Consider the following 19,019-nt stretch of genomic DNA (forward strand, 5'->3'; position numbering starts at 1 on the left):
ACTCCATAGACTATTGGCAGGAATCTTTTCAAGTAGTTTGCCAGGACTTTCTTCCAGGGTGTTGCCGAGTGGCTTTAAACCCCCAATCTTTTGGACAGTAGCTGAGTGCAAACTGTCTGTAGCACCCTGGGACCTATTTACATGTGGGTACACAAGGTCAGTGGTTCAGACTCACTAATTGCTCCTTGGAAACCCTATGTAGGGATTCCATGAGTCGGAACCGACTTGATGAACTTAACAATAGTTGGAGTTCTGATGTGATGCTGTAGGATAAGCACTGGACTAGTGAGTGCAAAGTCAGCAGTTCAAACCCACCAGATGCTCCTCAGAAACCCTATGCAGGGTCACTTTGAGATGGAACTGACTCAACAGCATTTAACAATTGTATCAAAATTCATATTACTCAAAAAAATTGCTCCATTTCATACATATTACTGAAAACACATGGTTTCAAAAATTCAAAGCAGAAAATAATTGACTTGAAAGGGCTACAGAAAATATGAAGGAGCTTAAAAAAGTTTGTAGGAAAATTCCATGATCTTTTCATTATTTTTCCAGTGGACTTCTTCATGTCCCTTTGTATTAGCAGCTAGCACAGAAGTCCTGGTTGCTGGGGATTACAAGCCCCTCATTACTTTATTGAGATGCACAACCTCTGAGGTGGATGTTACAGAATTCGTAGTACAGATACAGAAACAGAGGCTGAGTGAGAGGGTCTCATCCCCTGTATCCTCATTAGTGAGCACGTGGCAGAACTGGGCCGGGCTTCTGAGCCAGGACAAATGAGCTGGACCTTAGCCTCCAGTCTAGCGCCCTGGCATTGGGGTTGGAGGTGGCACATGGACTCAACTCTGGGTACCTGAGAGAACCCTTTTTAAAGCCTCATTTGGAGCTCTACATAAGTCTAGGGTCGTTTTCTACAAATACTTGATGTTTCAGAGCAGAGATTCAGGGGTAAGAGAGACCTGGTTCCCACATTCTAAGGCCAGCATATAGTGGGAAAGATGAACACCAGGGGCAATCAGCGGCTTCCTCCTGGGAGGAAGTGATGGGCCCCCTTACTGCCTCCCCCTCCCCCCACAAAGTCCCACCACACACTGCCTCTGAACCATTTCTAACTCAGAGACTGTGTAGGGCAAAGTAGAACAGCTCCGTGGGACTTCAAGAATGTAAATCTGTGGGAGCCCACAGCCTTGTTTTCCTTGGAGTGGCTGGTGGGTTTGAACCATACACCTTGGGGCTAGCAGCCCAGCACCTAGCCCACAGTACCACCAGGGCTCCTTGATGCCTTGAAAGGAAGTCTGGAAATGCGCTGACAGCCTGGTGTCAGGGGCTTGCTGATTGATAGCATCGTCAGGAGGCGTCTCAGAGCACCCCCATGCACTGGTGCAGTCCCCCTCCTGAGTCCTGAGGCCAGTGTCCTGAGCAGCCCCTTACCCCACCTGCCCTAGAGTCCTGCACCCAAAGTGTCACCAAGCAGCAGCCCCCAGTCCTGAGACCACAGCATCACTGAGCCACCCCCTCTCCCCAGACCACATGGTTACTGAGTAGCTCGGCCACTGGGGGCCCTGGGATTCTCTCCCAATGGCGTCATTTGTCTTGTCTTCAAAGGCACTTCATTAACATGAATGCTTTATAAACAGTGTCTTGCTGGCCCCTGGATTCCAGTTGGGACATGTGGTCACTAGGCTGGCCCTTAGTGTCACAGCCTTGTAGCTGTTCCAGTTTGGGCAATGGCTTACTTAATCATTGAGTTGAAATTCGAGTCATTCTCTGAGGGCTGAGTCCACACCACTGAAAAGCAAGGCAGCTTGTTCAGAAGCATGGAGGCTGCGTGCATTTCCACCAGCAGTCCCCAGAGCTGACCCATCACATGCACAGGGTGGTTTTCGGGCATCTCCGTCGTTCAGGGAGTGGCAGGTCAGTGGTCAGTGCAGATCTCCTCCTGGAAAGGACAGGCTCCTCTGCACTGTGGCCGCTGGCTCTGCTTGGCATCAGGGAGGCCTCAGCTTAGGGCAGGGGGCTAGAACACAGCTACTGCCACCTGCTGGACTTGTACAGTGCAGCCAACCCTGCTAGTGCCAGGACAGGGACACGAGCCGCCCATCCGGGTACATCTGGAGCAGGAAGTATTTGCTCCACAATTTGTTCTAAAACCGGAAAGGGGCAAGTGCATTTGTTAGGCACCTCCCATCTATCAGCAATGATACATGACAAAAAGGAAATAGGCAGAAAATACAGAGACAACTATTGAAAGAGGCTGATGAGTACTTGGAAGGTTGGGAAGTGGCTGAGGCCGGCTGAGGTGGGCTACTAGCCAGCTCAATCAGCTTGCTCTCTTTCCACAGTCTGCCATCCATTTACAGGGGTTCTGGTGGTGCTGTGGCTTAGGTGGGCAATTGAAACCCGCCAGCTGCTCCGTGGGTGAAAGATGAAGCTGTCTGCTCCCATTAAGGTTTAATTTAGTCTCGGAAGGCCTTTACCGGATTGCTATGAGTCAGAATCCACTGATGGCAGTGCGTTTAAGCCCTATACTGCCATGTCGCTCTTCAGGGCTGTCCAGTCCATTCGGATAGGGTTTCTGAGTGGCTAGTGGATTTGAACTGCCGATCTTGTGGTGAGTGGCCCGGTGCTTACCCTACAGAGCCACACCAGGGCTGCCACATTACCAAGGAGATGACCAGAGTTTGGCCTTTGGACATGAAAGAATATGGCAAGTTGACACAAACACATTAGTTTGTAGGTTTACAAAAGGGCTGTGTAATGGAAATCTAATCCTCTCAGCTCCAGGGGAACGTTCTGCAGCCCTGTTCAACATGAATTATGGATAAAGAAGAGAGTAAGATTACAACCGCCTCAGGGTTTGGCCGTGCACCCTCTTAGGGAACAAATTACTACTGCGCTTTAACTAAACAGTTCCATTATTTCCAGGAGTAAGGTCCTGGAGCACTGTTTCTGTGCTGTACTAACAGGAGACAGAGTCATCTGTGGAGCTGTCTCCTCACCTAGAGGGTGCACCTGTCCCCACCTGGGTAGTTAACGAGGCTGAAACAGTGCAGCGTGGCCGGACTAGGCTGATGGAGGGACAAATACAAGCTGCCTTGCAGGCTGTCCACCCAGGTGGTGACCTTGGGGCACCTCCCATCTGGCAGGAGGAGCCAGCATCCCCCACTGCCTCTGAGAGCTTCCAGAATGGGCTGACCCGTCATTGAGGGCCGAGTCCTCAGGTCAGGGACAAGCTGGGAGCAGTGTGCAGCCACCTCTCCCTCATAGAAGAGGTGGCATGTGTTCCAGCGCTGGGTGGACTGAGCATGGCAGGTTGGGCTCCGGACCTGGAGTCCTGTCTCTCTCCCTCCCTCCGAGTGCCCGATGCTGGAAGCCCACACAACAGCAGCGGCCACTGCAGCTCATCCACATCAGACGTGGGCCCTGTCCAACTCGCCGCAGGCCCTGTCAAGGCAGCCAGGTAGCCATCTGGCCTGGCCATGTGGGGGATGTGGGCAGGGCTGTGAGGCTCCTGGTGCCGCGGCCTGGGCCCACCCGCCACCGGCTCTGCTGCCGCAGCTGCTGCCCACAAACCCCAAGTTAGGATGGCAACAGCCCCGCTTCCCCTCCCTCCCCGTCCCGATTTCACCCCCAACAGCAGGCAGCTCTGTGGAGAGAAGGCTGGCACGGCAGCAGGGGAGAGCTGGTTTTCTACAACCACGAGAAAGCTAGTCTGTAGTGGCTGATGTTTGGGAGTTCACAGGCAAAATAGAAAATAGCATCCTCTTAATATGGGGCCTCCCTTTGTCCTGCGGTGTCCCTGGGTGGCATGAACAGTTAAGTGTGTTTGACTGCTGACACAGAAGTTGGCAGTCCACATGGACCCAGAGACACCTCAGAAGAAACGCCTGGCAATCCATTTCATAAAAAGCAGCCCTGGCGAACTCTGGTGAAGCGTGTTTCTCCTGGGCCGACATGAGCTGGACTTGGAACTGACTCAGTGGCAACTGGTTTTAAGCCCTTTTGGGGGTGGGGTGGGGTGTGTGTGTGCTAGAAGGAGCCCTGGTGATGCTGTGGATTAAGCACTGGGCTAACAGTAAGGTCAGGGGTTCAAGCCCACTAGCTGCTCCTTAAGAGAACAATGAAGCTGTCTGCGCCCATAAAGGATGTTGTCACAGAAACCCTTAGGAACAATTTCTACCTATAGGGTTGTGGAATTGGAATCGATTCAGTGGTAGTTGGCTTTTGGTTGTAGCGGTGCTGTGGGCTTGAACTGCTCATCTTGTGGTTCGCAATCCAGTGCTGGTCCTACCGCGCCACACCAGGAGTCCCTGGGTAAAGGCCTTCTTCACTTACCCTTTCAGAAATGCCCACAACTTCTGTCTGGTCTTGGAGAAATTTGTTTTTCCTGTTAATCAGCTGAACTCTAAGCAGTAAGCCAGGGTGAGGGGAGGGGATGCCATCCTAGAATCCCTGTGGACATGAATTATTGTTGGAGCAGCAGGCACCAGCCTATGGCTCGGATTGAAAACCACAATCAAGTGGCAGAGGTGATGTTCTCAGGGAGCTGGGAGCTGCCGTGGAAACACAGCTGAGATTGGCACCACTCATCTGCCCAGTGTCACGTGCTGTTCTTGTGGGCTGCTTGGATTCTGGGCTAGGATGTTCTGGAAAAGACTGCTGGGCAGGTAATCGTCAGGTGAGATGTAAAAGGCTGATGCGGTGAGGGTGGGTGCTGCAGTCTCCCAGGGGCTAGCATGGCAGAGTGTGAAGAGTAAGCAATAAATAAACTGCAGAGCTTCAATCTTACAAAAACATGGATATATTAGGAAGTAGGAAGCAGAAGTCATACAACAGGTTGTAAGGGAAGACGTAAAGCCTTGGGGCTTTTCACTTCCAGATGGCCTTCAGGAGGGTCTTTGGGTAGAAGAGCTTGAGATGAAGACGTGCTAAAGAAGAAAAAAAATCTGGCAGATCTGGTAAACACTCAGCTATAGCTTCAAAGATGCTCCCTCGGAGCAGCCAGCAAGAACAAGGTAAGGTGGTTGGCAGGAGACGGGGAGTAAATATTATGAAGGAACATTGGTCCTTCCCCCTACCAAGGTGCTGATGGTGGCAGCAGCAAACACTGACTGAGGCTAGCTGGCTGGGCGTGCTCAAAAGCTCCCTTTTGAGTCCAGTCTCTGGTAGCGTAGTGGTTACGAATCAGGCTGCTAACCTTAGGGTCAGCATTTCGAAACTACCAGCTGTTCCGCGGGAGAAGGATGAGGCTTTCTGCTCCCATAAAGATTTACAGCCTTGGAAACGCTGTACAGGTTCGCTATGAGTCAGAACCAACTCCACGGCACATAACTACATCATCAAAGTGACCACGGTGAAACCCAGGTAAGCTTTCACGAATGGGAAAAGCCTGTGCTTGGTGACATTCTTAACTGGGAGTGGCTGTTTGCTAACTGTAGTCAAAGACTGGTGTTATTTTTGATAAGATGTTCTGGGCCTTATCCTTCCAACTAATCTTGAATTGATGCATAGCTAGGAGGTGTGGCCTGCTGCTTAGAAGAAGTTGTTCCCTATGGGGCCACTACGTTAGGACTGAAAGCATAAGAGCAGGGGCTGGCTGGGTTACAGCCCGATAAAGCGAGGTCACCACGGGGCCAGGCCACCATGGCCCGGTGTGAGGAAGGGAACTGTCTCATGTTCACAGAAGGCTGGCTTCCTGTTGGAAGTCATTTGGTTGAGAGGACAGGCTGAGTGTGGCAGGAAGGCTGAATGACATAGCGCTTAGGTTGCGAGGTGGGGCGTCCCAGGGATGGCTCTGTACCTTCACAGCCCTGGTGTTCTGGGCCTCGGAGTTGTGAAAAGCATGACCCAGCCTTACATACCCAGCTTAATTTTTCTCTTGGATCAGGGCCCTTTGTGTCTTTTTGGTCTTTACAATCAATTGGTTTTAAATTTCATTAATAGGTGGTTTAAGCCATGTGCTGTTGTAAGTGTTTAAGGATGGCTTGATTCATTTTAGTTTGTCTTCAATTCTATTAAAGCCTTTATAACTTCTCTCATTCTGGCTGCACCCCAGTCTTCTAAAATTGTGCTCACACTATCGTTCAGGTTTCTATCTTGAAACCCCCAAGTTAGTTCCAAAGTGTGTTACTTTCTAGGTGTGTGTTTTCCTGTGACAGTTTGCATGGGGCTACATGGCACCTACTGCTTTCCTTTCTGGCCACCAGCCCTGGTCATCTGTGTGTGGTCAGTAGTTAAGTGTCATGAGTCAGTTCTGACTAATGGTCTGTGGCTGCACCCATCTATAGACTCAAGCTTGTCACAATATTAACAAGTCCTCCATATCGCCAAGTTTTGTACTGATGGGATCTGCTGCCCCACCCACTGTAAGTATGGATTTTTCTTTGTGGTTTTCTCTGCCTTTGCTTGCATGTTGTGAAGGTTTATGACTTGGAAGCTGCAGCTTAGAATAAATTTAAATCCAGAGTAATGCAATGGGCTTGTGCTCATCACACTCAGAGGTGGAAGCTAAATCCACCTGAACAGCTCTCTGAGTGCTTTAAGACGATGGCGATGTTGGTTCCTCCTGTCCTTGCTCCTTCCCTGTGGAACCTCTCCAGTTCATGTGGAGGATGGGGGACCCTATTCAAAGATTATTTACAAAGTATGTGGACTTTTGGTGTGGCGCTGTGGGTCGGCAGTTCAAACCCAACAGCTACTTCTCAGAAACCCCTATAGAGGGCTGCTCTGACTCGGATGGCACTTAGCAACAATAAACATTTGGTATCTTGTGATTTACTTGGTATCACATGTTGTGGACACAAGAGTCACAAAGGACAGATGTGTATAAATATACAATTAGAACCCATGGGAGTTGCAGTTGCTCTAGTAAACAGAGACCACAGAGGCCCAGGCCCCAGCACCAGCCCGAGGCCTCACAAGAGGAAGCCATCTGGGGAGTGGTGAGTTGGACCTTGTTCCAGGAGATGGGGGTCCCAGCATGGGCCTGTTCAGGGCAGTGTACCTGTCCCACGAAGGCCCGGTGGGAGGAAGGAGCGCAGAGACAGGACACCCTGAACCACTCAGGCAAAGACCAGGCACAGGAGCTAAGTGGGCAGGTACACCGGGTTTACCTCCAAACCCGTAAAGCCCAGAGCTCAGCTCCCCTGTTTTTAGGATTCAAAAACCTGCTTCTTCTCATGTTCTCCCTGCTCCCAACTGAGGTCACTCCCGCATACTGTCGTAGGGGAAGGTGAGCGGGAGGTCATAGTTATAGCCAGCCATGGTGTCGTAGGACGAGCGGCAGATGGGCAGGGCGCTCTGGAAGGCCAGCTGGTCCACTGCGAATTCATAGGCGTGGATCAGCCCCCGGTGCCTAGAAAGGGAGCAGAGAGGCTGAGGCAGGGCTCGGGACAGGACAGCTACCCACTTAACAACTGTGCTGTGTGCCCACAGTGCCAGGACTAGACTGGGAGCAGGCTGTCGTGTGGGAGTCACCGTGCCTGAGAACTGACCTCCTGTGGGCCGTGATGCTGTCCAGGTCTGGGTTGCGCACCACCCTCTCATAGGGTACGTTGGCTGTGATGAGGCTGTGGCTGTTGAAGGCGATGTGACGTACGGGGTGCCTGGAACAGAGGGATCTCACTGAGGCAGTGATGCAGCTTTGGGGGGACCCGCTCATCAGCTCACCTTCCTCTGACGGGCAACATCTCCCCTCCATACAAAGCCAGTAGGGGCTGAGCTCCACTTTGTGGAAAGTCAGGATGCTCTTGCTCAATTGGCGCAGCCCATGTGTTGTAGACATATGAGGGAGCTTCGAAAAATTCATGCCAAAATGGAATGGAGACAGAATGGGATTTTTCCATGAACTTTTGGAAACTCTCTCAGAGAGTCCTGGAGGATTAGAACTGGATCACACAAAGTCGGTTTCAACCACAAGACGGGTGGTTCAAACTCACCGCCACTCCTCAGAAACGCTATTCAGGGTCACTGAGTCAGAACCAAATTGTCGGCGCTTAACAACAACAAGATACCTGTGACAAGCACTGGACTACAATTCACAAGGTCTGCAGTTCAAGCCCACCAGCTGGTCCATGGAAGAAAGAGAACGCTTTCCACTCCTGTGAAGATTTCCTCAGCAAGCCTACATAGGGTCGCTGTGAGAAGTGACTCAGTGGTAGTTAACAGCCAACAGGAGGAGCTTGCGCCGTGTACTGGAAATCGGCCTAGCGCTCCTGAAGGCAGCGGCCTTAGGCTGCATCCTGGCTGACCGAACACGAGACAGCAGCAGTGGTAACCAGGGCTGAGTGTGGGATTGTTGTAGCGGGTTCTGACTCACAGTGACCCTTATATAGGGTTTTTGAGGGGCAATTGGTGGGTTTGAATTGCTGAAACACCGACCTTTTGTTCAGTGCTTATCCTATAGCGAGTTACAGGAAGACAGGACGATCTTATCCTGGCGTCACCTGACTGAGCCCTCCAATAGAGGAGGACTAGTTTGAGCCAGCTCTTTTCAAAAGGTTAACAGTAGTGCCTATTCTTGCTACTGATAAGAATATCCACAGAGGATTTTTGCTTTTGTGAGAAAAGTTGTAAACACCAAAATGAGACTTTAGCATTGGTTTTGCAGTGAGAGTGGCGTCCCCAAGCTTCTTCCCTGGGAACTACTCACTCAGCATCCAGCCATGCTAGCTCCAAAATGTGAGTGTTCACAGACACAACTTTTTTTAACACATAAATGGTCATTGTTTCTTCACTTGATGTCCTTTTTGCTTATGAAAGTTTTCATAGGAACGCTCCATTTTCAGATAGTGGGGGAAGCCCGTACTGGAGCTTTATTTGCCTTTGGCACCACCTGGTGGCAACTCAGGGCATTACCACAGAAACCAAAACAGTGAGGAAGGATCAGAGGAGGTAGAGCTGGGCTAACACCACCACCCTCTGTGGTGGAAGACACCAAGTCTTCCATGAACTTGTGCAGGGGAGGTGGACGCAGAGTCTGCTCCTCAACCAGGGGGACCTGTGACCTCTGTGTGAGGGGCCCACGTTTTGACCCAGGTAGGCTCATGAGCACTGGCTGACTTTTTTACATGCAGTCTCTGGGTTACGAACAACTGGGTCGATGACAACAGTCAGAACAGGTGTGTACAGTTCTTGCTGGACAGCTAAAAATGCAAGGCTGGCAGTTCAAACCTACCACGTGCTCTGCGATAAAAAGGAGGCTTTCTGCTACTGCAAAGACTTACAGCCTCGGTTGAGTCGGTGAGAATCAACTCAATGGGAATGAGAGCTGAGACAAGGGACCCCTGCAGTGCGTGAGGTTGCTAATCACCAAGATCAGGCTTGATGTAAAAGTTACACGTGCAGTCGGTGAAAGTGATAATAACCAAGACTTTGTAGGGAGCAAGGCTGTTCAATGATGGCCAAGTGAGGGCAAATAGTTGTCCCTAGGTAGCCCAGGGACTGCCTGCTAACATGGAACTACCACAGGTCGTGTCAACCTTAGTTACAGCTGAAGGATGGAGACCTACTACAGTGCCTCTGGAAACAGGTGAGGTTCAAGCAACTCTCACCAGCTCCTAGGTGTGCTTGTAAGGACCCTACGGCTGGCCAGCTCCACAGTGCCCCACCGTAGTGGACTTGGCTGTCTTCACAGGTTGTGCGTCCCACCGGGAGTTATGGAGGAAGGACCTACCTGGAATGCACCTCCCATAGCTTCTGGTTCATTCGATAATCCCACACAGTCACGAGGCCTTCCTCGCCACCGCTGACAATCTTCCAGTCGTCCATCTGGACTGAGGAGACGCCAAGTTGGTGGGCAGAGAGGGACAGGGCAATTTTATCAGTGCGAAGGTCATGGATCCTCACCCTAGGTGTGCACAGAGAAGAGACATGGGGTTGAATTACCGCTGGAGCTTGCAGATTCCTCTCAACTATGTTCCTGAGAAACAAACCCCTTCAGTTGTGGACATCTAACAAATGAACTCGTGAAAGTACCCACAGCTATGTAGAAGTACGTGGGGCAAGGCAGATAGACCTGCTGGAAGAAGGTGGTGTGACTGGCAGCTGGACTGGATTGGCATTGGCTGATCTCATGGTGACTTTTCTGCTGAGTGCTTGTTGTAAGTGCCATCGAGTTGGTTTCAACTCACAGTGACCCTTTATAGGGTTTACGAGGAGCAGGTGGTGGGTTTGAACTGCCGACCTTGTGGTTCACAGTCAGTGCTGATTCTACAGCGCTATACCATGAGTCCGCTGAGTGGTACAGTCTGAAAGGTATATCAGCTAAACGCCTGTAACTCCTTTCCCTGGTGAGAACACTTTGGGTATTTAACTTGACTTGGTGAAGTGTGGACAGTAGTTGACCACAAGCATAACAAAACCACTGAGATATAATGTGGACATTTGACAGTCACTTTTCTAAGGCTAGAAACAATGCCTTGCCTTGTAGTAATCTGAATTTCTTTTAAAACTCTCTTTAAAGTGATTTTCATGCAGGTATATGATAACGCTCCACATAAAAATCTATTAGATAATGACACAGAGACTTCAAAAAGTTTGTGGGAAAATTTTACTAGCTTTTCATTTCATCCTGCCATGAACTGTGTGAAGCCCCTTGCACTTTAGTTCTGGCATCCTATTTTAGGAACTTAACTTGAAAGACAACTGCTGCCTGATGCCACCATCTAGCAGGGAAGGTGGACAAACTGTGATCACATAGTCCATGTCCTAGATTCTGAGCTGAGGGGGGATTATTTTAGCACAACGGATTCAAAGTGTTGAAGCAAAATATCACAGGGCTAACCCCCAGCCCAGGCCATATAGTGAAGTACAAAACACTCGCTCACTGTAAACTCTAACGTGTGTACGGTGTAATAGAGGTCTTCCAAAGAAATGTCCATGTAAAAATGAACTTGGTTTTTTTAAATGCAATTTTTCCACCAACTTTTTGAAGGCTTCAAGTATATATGCACACAGGACAAACTCACCTATTACAGAAAAAATTTCAAGTGGATCTCAAAGTTAAACTCACTATAAACTCACTATTTGCAGAAGAATGACAGAGAAAACAAGCTACAATTTAGTACCAGAAAAGAGCCTTAAGGCCAAAAAAGCTTCATGAAGAGCCCACCTTAAAAAGAAAGGGCATCATTTACTCAAAGCAAAAACTACAACTACCCTATGCCTTTCCTTCTTGCATAATACAGTCTTCTTCAAGTCATTACAGGTGTCCTGTTTCTTGAGGTGACAACTTTAAATCTCCACATTGAAAGCCTAGATGAAATAACGGCTTTCTAGGAGATAGCAACAAAGAGTAAACCAAGAAAGCGATCCAGGAGCACAACTCCCCACCAAAAAGGGCACCTGACATCTGCCATCAGACCAGAGCAGCCACCAGGGGAGCTCTGCAGCTCCTGACAGGGAGAGGAAGAGAATATGCCACTAGTAGACATCAGTGGGAAACCCAGAAGATAATGCTAACTAGCAGAATCCTCAACAGCATGCTGCAGAAAGTGCGTGGAAGAACAAGACAAACACCAGTGAAATTTTCTTAGAAACTCTATACAAGGTTGCTACAGAGTTGGAATCGATGGCATTTAGCAACAACATATAATCCAACTATGAAATTCACTCGAGCTTACCTGATGACTGTCCCAGGTGGGAACAAGGGCACAGCGTCCTCTCTAGGGATGCCGAGAAGGAACACTGTGCTGACTCCTAAACTTCTACTAGTGATTTAGTCTCACAACTGTTACCCTTACTCACGTTGTTCTGAAAATACCCAGCAGATAGAGTGAGGTAAAAGATGAAAAGAAGGAAACAGATTTATCATTAGATAACTCAGAATCAGATATTCTTATTCTGTAACCCGATAGATATTTTAGGTATGAGTAACCACTGGTTTTAAGCATGTAACTGGAGAAATAGCCCGATTACCAAATTGCTACCCGGGCTCCTCTACTGCTTAGAGGATTCCGAGCTGGCCTGCTAACCATAGGCTCAGTAGTGTGAATCTACCAGTCGCTTTGCAGGAGAAAGATGAGGCTTTCTGCTTCCTGGGAAGCCCTATATAGGGTTACTATGATTTGGAACTGACTCGGTGGCATACAACCACCACCACATCAATACCGCAAAATAATACCCTATTAGGAATTTTTCAACTACCATATACATTATGCCAAAATAAATTAAGAGGGCTCAAAGTTGAACGTAATCAAACCATTAAAAAAAATATCATACACACAAGTCAAAAGAGAAAGGGCTGATTCCTCCTAACAAATGCTTCAAGTTTGTAGTAAAAATGGACAACCTGAATACAAAATTAAAAATGAGGAAAAATGACAATTTGCAGAAGAAACCCTACTAATCACTTTCAAATGTGTAAGATGTTCATCAAACTCCCTAATTATAATTTCAAAAACAAACACAACAATGCATTTGTTACCTCACTACCTGGCAAAGCTCTCATTTGATGAGGAGACATGGAGAAACAGGTAGTTTATACTCCTGATATGAACACAAATTCCTCTTTGGGGAGTGATTTGGAAATATCCAATTAAATAAACATACATTTAACCCAGCCATTGTACTTCTGGAACTTTATCTAGCCCAGATGCACATGCACAAGGCCATAAGCTGCTGCAAAAGATGGGGTTCTGTTTCGGACAGGGATGACTAGGTAACCAGAAAAGGCTCTCACTAAAAAGTATTTCACAACATTTTAAAATACGCCTACATCCTTTTAAATGCATTACTGAGCTCACAAAATTAGCAATTTCTCCAGGGCCCAAGCTGAACACCAGTACGGCAACTGCCTACATGGGTGTATGCATGCGGCCCGGGTGGTTAGAACGATCATCCAAGTAAAGCAGGTACAAACCTATGGGTTCCAAAACATGGCAGAACTGCGCTATCAAACATAGACACAAAGACACAGCAGAAGACAAGCTACCTTTCTGGGACCACCTAAAAATTAAGACACTTGAGCTTATCAAAAAAATTCAACAGAGTGAAACGAAAACCCACAAACTGGGGGAAATTTTTGGCAATGGCATACTCAACAGGTCTCACCTCTAATAGTAAAGGAAATGTTAACACCTTAACATCAAAAAGACAAACAGGCAGGTACATGGATGGGTACTTCACAAAACAGGACATTCAGGCAGCCAACAAATGCACACAATCATTAGCTATCACAGAGCTGCAAAGGAAAACAATGATCTCTTATCAATCACCCGTCAGCATTAAAAGAAAGTTAAACAGAAAACTAATATTGGAATGGGTTTGGAGACACTGGAACTCTCATACACGCCTAGTGGGATTGTAGAATGCTCAACCACTGGAAAACAGTGCGTTAAGTCCCAACTCATAATAGCCATGACACAAACAGATATATGCACATGGTGTTCATTGAAGCACAGTTAAAAAAAAAAAGATGGAAACAACTGTCCATCAAAGGAAGAATGGATAAACTATGTTATGTACACACAATGGAATACTGCAAACTGGAGAACAGTGAATCTGCAAAACACCTCACAACATGGTTGAACCTGGGGCTACAATGCTGTATGAAATAAGCCAATGACGAAAGGACAGACTGAAAGCAACCACTATTAGAAAAAGAAAACATTTTCACATACATTGTTTAAGGGCTACCAGGCAAGGGGGTGGGGTGGGGGGAGGGAAGAGTTAGGAAAGAAAAAAAATGGGTAGTAACCTGGGTTAGGCGTATGAGGTGGCTTCAAAAAGTTCATGGGAAAATGGAAAGACAAGACAATGAAAATTGTCCATGAACTCTTTGAAGCTCCCTCATATACTAAGACGGAGGTCAGCAAAAAATGAAGGCAGAGGAAGACACTGGAAGGAGTACGAGACAACAGAATTTACACCAATCAAACAGAATTCTACAATAATAAACTCTTAAGTGAATGCACAGATAGACACGCCTGCAGACCGACAAGGTGATTATACCCATTTAGATAGGTTTGACAGGGTATTTCTACACAACTCCTCAACTATGCTGCAGATTTGTCCGTGAATGAAAACTTACAAAAAGTTTTTAAAACTTCTTAGCTATAAGCTAAATACCTTGACGGAATAAGTTACTGGGCCTGGGATAACAAAGTCAGTGTTCTAAACTTTTTTGGGTAGCAATCTAACACACAACTATTGATCTCTCCTCATCTGGAGGAAAGCAGAGTGAAGGAAGAAGATGCAGGGACACAATCCAATGGACGAGTAGAGCACATGAACATCACTCTCCATGACCCAGCAACACGAAGAACTGCACCATCCGGCCTCCCACCACTAACCATTCTGAAAGAGGTCGCATTAAGAGGTCCTACCTAGAGTGCGGTAAAAATGTGGAACAAGACTCAAAATCATTTAATTAAAAAAAAAAAAAAAGCGGCTTACCAGTTGGACAGGGACCGGTGGAACCCTAAGACCATGACTGTTACTGACCCTTCAAGTCTGGATACGACCTCTCCCCTGTGGTTCAATTTTCGGCCACACAACAGAAGGTGAGTAGGAATGCACTCCTCAGACTAATCGACCCAAACTCATTGCCACTGTCAGTCTGATTTGAACTACAGTTTCTGAGACTAAATCTCTATGGGAATAGGCAGTGTCCCCTTTCTGATGTGGGGCAGCTGGAAGGTTTGAACCATCAACTTGGCAGTTAGCTGCCCAATGCCTAATCCACATCATCGCCAGGGCTGCACATGCTCAAGGACAAAGGTCAGAAGGGTAGGAAAGAAGGAGGAAGTAGAACAAGTGAGGTCACACTGAGGGGATTGCAGTCAATGATCTGAAATAAAATGTGTATGAATTATTGAATGGACAACTGACTGTCTCTGTAAACCACTCAATTTACAATAAAAAGTTAAATGCTTATGAATTTTATATTAAAACAACAGCAAAAAACAAAACCCAATGAGTTCAGATCTAACAAATTACACGGCAGGAGTATAAGACTGAGTTGTTAAGTGCCGTGGAGTCGGTTCCAACTCATAGTGACCCTAATTTAGAAATGGGAAAACACAAAAGACAAAGATCTTAAGCACAACCTGAGGAACCAATATTACTTACCTATTAAAGAGCGATCATTAGACTGACATAAAAGAAAAAAAGCAGAAACATTTCCATTGTCATGAACTGGAAAGACTTGATGTGGACTTGCCACTTCGTGCATGCTGGTTAAAGCAAAGTGTGAGCTGGGCAGTCAGCAGAGGACGAGGCAGATCCCTTTGTACCTGTGGGCCTGGGCACAACACAGACCAGGCGTCCTCCATAAGAGTGTGTCATACATTAGAGGAGAGGACTGTCCTTCGGTCAAGGGTATACGAGTAGCTGCACTCCCCTGCTAGAAACCCCAAACAAGGTCTTAAAAAAGCCTATGGAGAAATGCAATGAAAAGATAATGGAACTTTCCTAGGAAGTTTTTGAAGCCCACATATACATACATACATACATACATATATACATACATATATATATATATGTGTGTGTGTGTGTGTAGATATATGTATATATGTAGATATGTGTAGATATATGTGTGTGTGTGTATATACATACACACACATATATCCTGGTGTGGTGCTGTGGGCTAATGCGTCAGGCCACAAAGTCATTTGAACTGCAAGGTCAGTGGTTCAAGCTTACCAGCTGCTCCTTGGAAACCCTAAAACAGGGTCACTATGGGTGGGAACTGACTCGGCAGCACTTAACAACATATCTATCTATCTGCTTTGGCAGTGTGAATGCATTAAGAGGTGGTGTTGAAAACAGGCCTAAGGCTCTGCTTCAAAAACCTGATGGAGCAGTTCTACTCTGTCCATGTGAGGTCCCCATGAATTAGAATCAGTTTGACAGCAACAACCAACAACTTCTACTTAGTAAGAACCCACGGTTCAGAATATCTGGTCTTAGAGGTCAGAGCCAGCAATGCTGACCGATGAGGGGCTCCATTGCTGTGGCATGCCATGTCCCCACTCACAGTGAGACGACAGAAAGTAAGCTTTGTAAACAGAGGTCTCTGTCAGCATTTAGAGATACCTCTCTTTAAGCACTGCAGGTAAGAGCATAAGGACATGTGGACCAGAAAGAGCAACGGTAGAACCACCGCGGTAACAGAACATTGTCTCTGGTCGGGAGCTGCCTTGCTTACTAGCGGGAACTTGAACAAGATCGGAGAAAAAGAAATTTGCAGCCCACATACTTTTCAGTGCATGTTGGATTAATAAGGGTCTGTTTTGCCATGGTGATTTTCATAAAGAGCTCCTCTGTTGAATATTTATACTCCATAATTTACAGTTTGGCTGCTAAGGAGACAAAGACAAACACAAATTTGGTCCAGAAGTTCAAAGTTTGCCATCTGTTTTCCTATTGTATTCAGATACCAGCATGGTGGCTCCAAACAAAATAAACAAATACACCAAAGATACAGCAGTAGTGTTTTTTGTATCACTGAGGGAAACAAAGATGGGCCAAAACAGCCTTGAACTTTTCCCCACAGGGAAGACAAGAGAGCATTTCTATGACAGCTCTGTAGACAGGCACCACTCTGGTTTCTTGTTGACAGGCAGGGATTGCCAACAATGCAGAGCGGGCGAGGTCCCCACTACTCGTTCCAATTCACATTAAGAAGACAGGGTCTGTGCGCACATCTGACAGCGTGCGGCACCAACTTGCAATGCAGCTTACCTTGGCAAAGCCTATCACCTCAGCTCTCAAATCAAATACTCAATGCTGTGAAACAGGTAGCCCAGCAAATGGGCCCAGAGTTATGCCAACTTGACTGATTCCAGGGACAAAGAGAAGCCAGTGGTACATATTGTGAATCCCCATCTAACGCGTGTTTCATCAACTTTGCCCACTGAAAAGAAAAATAATTGGTCCAAAAGCTGTAATTGTATTATGTTTAATATTCATGGTTGGACTTGGAGGACGGTCCCAACACTCCCCTCTCTCCAGCCTCTCTCTAATGAAAATCACACCATAGGAGTCGACTCTAGCCTGCCAATTAAAACAAAAGACACCAGAACCTTCCAAAGACTCCAGCAGAGGAGCAGTCATCTGATGGGTAGGAAAACGTGCTGGAACCGAGAGGGAGGCACGCTCTGGTTGGTCCTGTGCTAAGAGCTTTGAATAACTTATAATAACACTTGCAGATGGAGTAAACACAACATTTACGCCCCACTCACTCACTTCTAATAGCAAGCAACAACACCCAGAGCACAACAACTTTCTATTGGGGCATGAGATAGACCCCAAGACTCTTTAATTGGGGTGTCACAGCTCATGGTGCATTTCCCATAGGTTTGGATGAAACAGTCCCCGGTGATAAGGCGGCAAACTGCACTGATGGCAACGCTGAAGCCTATTCATGGCTTGGGAGCCTCATTCACAAGGACCTGACCTTCAACCGTATTTCCATCCAGGACACAAAGAGAAGCAACCAGCAGGATGGTATTCAAATGCTGGCTTTTATGTTTCATGAACTAATTCATCAAGAAAACTCAGGTGTTTTTGTTGTTGTTGTTGTTGTTGTTGTTTTTAAAGAAATCAATACATGATCCTTTTGACTTCTATGAACCTGAGCTATTAAAGAGGGCTTTAAATACAACCCTTATGCCAAAATCAATAGCTTTATCTACATAACACTGAGGGTCCTTCTGCAAATGATTCATTTTAAACAGCGTGACTTGAAAAAGCACGCATTTTCCAGTAGAACTTCCCAGCTTAACGCAACCAGGCTAAATTTAGAGGTCTCTGTTAAAGCTGTATGCTTGAAGTGTTTTCTCCTTGTTGTTTAGTGCTGTCGAGTTGGTTCTGACTCATGGTGACCCTATATAGGGTTTCTAAGAGTGGATAGTGGGTTTGAACTGCCGACCTTGTAGCTAGCATGGTTAACAGTCCATCTTAGCCTTCAGTGCCATACCCAGGCCCTATATTCCTCCCAAACCAGTCCCTGTCTGCTCAGGTGCACCAGCACTGGGTGGTTTCAAAGGTTTCTAGTAGACCCACAAGCCAGCCCCACGATACTGCCTGTGGACACCAAGTCAATGGATACAGTGCTGGAGTAAGAAGGAACACGATCCCACACTGGAGGAAAGGCTGTACCATTTGCCCACTGAGCATGTAAGACTTCAGTAGGGTTTTTCACTTCCATGTACAATGTTACTATTCAATGTGCCTGACATTGCAAGCTTCTTGTGTCTGTTTTAGTAAAAAGGGGCACGACAACAATGTCAGAAAGCGGTGGGTAATCAAGATAGCAAGGTACTGATATAAGTGCAGATGTCTACAGTAACAGAATAGGCTTGAGAGTCTAAAATAGACCCTTGGATTTATGGTCAAAGGATTTTTGACAAGAATGCCAAGGCAATCCATAGTAGTAAATCTTTGTGACCTTAGGTGAATAAACAGTTTCTTAGCTACAACAACAAAAGAAAAAACTGAATTTCGGAGAACAAACAAGATGGCGGATCGGGTGGAAGTGCAGTGAGGAGCTCCGCCAGCAACAACACAGAACACCGGACCAAGCAGGCTCAGAGGATGGCCCCAGAACTCTGAACCACATATACAGGAATCTTTAGAAGATTGGAAGGCTTACAGCTAGGGGAATCTGTAGCAGAAGCAAGAAATCCATTGATTTCTAATCCAAGATGCTCAGCTGCTCCAGGAGCCGTGATCTTGGGTAAGACCACATGGGGGAAGGATGAGAGCAGCCACGAATGCCTGACAGAACTGCAGACATAAAGGTGTGGATATTCTTTTCTTTTGGTAACTGTTCATTGGTCTGTTGCTGTCTGCGCACCTCCATTCTGGTGACTATAGGGGTACCTGAGCTAGTGGACACCCCAGCCCCACCCGTGGAGTGTTCTACGCATGCACACAGATCTCCTTGAAATTTAAAGAGACAGTTCCCACGTAAAACCAAATGGCCACAGCTGGCCCTGAACTATTTATAAGTAGAAAAAAGGCCTGAATGGGGATTGTAGAGCAGGACAGGCAGACAAAAGAGGAAATAG

General features: G+C 47.0%; 1 protein-coding gene across 1 annotated transcript in view; it reads right to left on the reverse strand.

The window, feature by feature from the left end:
* Positions 1 to 7,209: 7,209 nt before the first annotated feature.
* FBXW8 (F-box and WD repeat domain containing 8) overlaps positions 7,210 to 19,019 on the reverse strand; it is a 237,150-nt gene continuing 225,340 nt past the window's right edge. The window contains exons 9-11 of the mRNA XM_006865507.1: positions 9,680 to 9,853; positions 7,500 to 7,610; positions 7,210 to 7,360 (exon numbers count right to left, since the gene is read on the reverse strand). Coding sequence (XP_006865569.1) covers positions 7,210 to 7,360; positions 7,500 to 7,610; positions 9,680 to 9,853 — 436 coding nt within the window. The remainder of the gene's footprint in view (positions 7,361 to 7,499; positions 7,611 to 9,679; positions 9,854 to 19,019) is intronic.

Source organism: Chrysochloris asiatica, unplaced genomic scaffold (assembly GCF_000296735.1).
Source record: "Chrysochloris asiatica unplaced genomic scaffold, ChrAsi1.0 scaffold00078, whole genome shotgun sequence".
NCBI lineage: Eukaryota > Metazoa > Chordata > Mammalia > Afrosoricida > Chrysochloridae > Chrysochloris > Chrysochloris asiatica.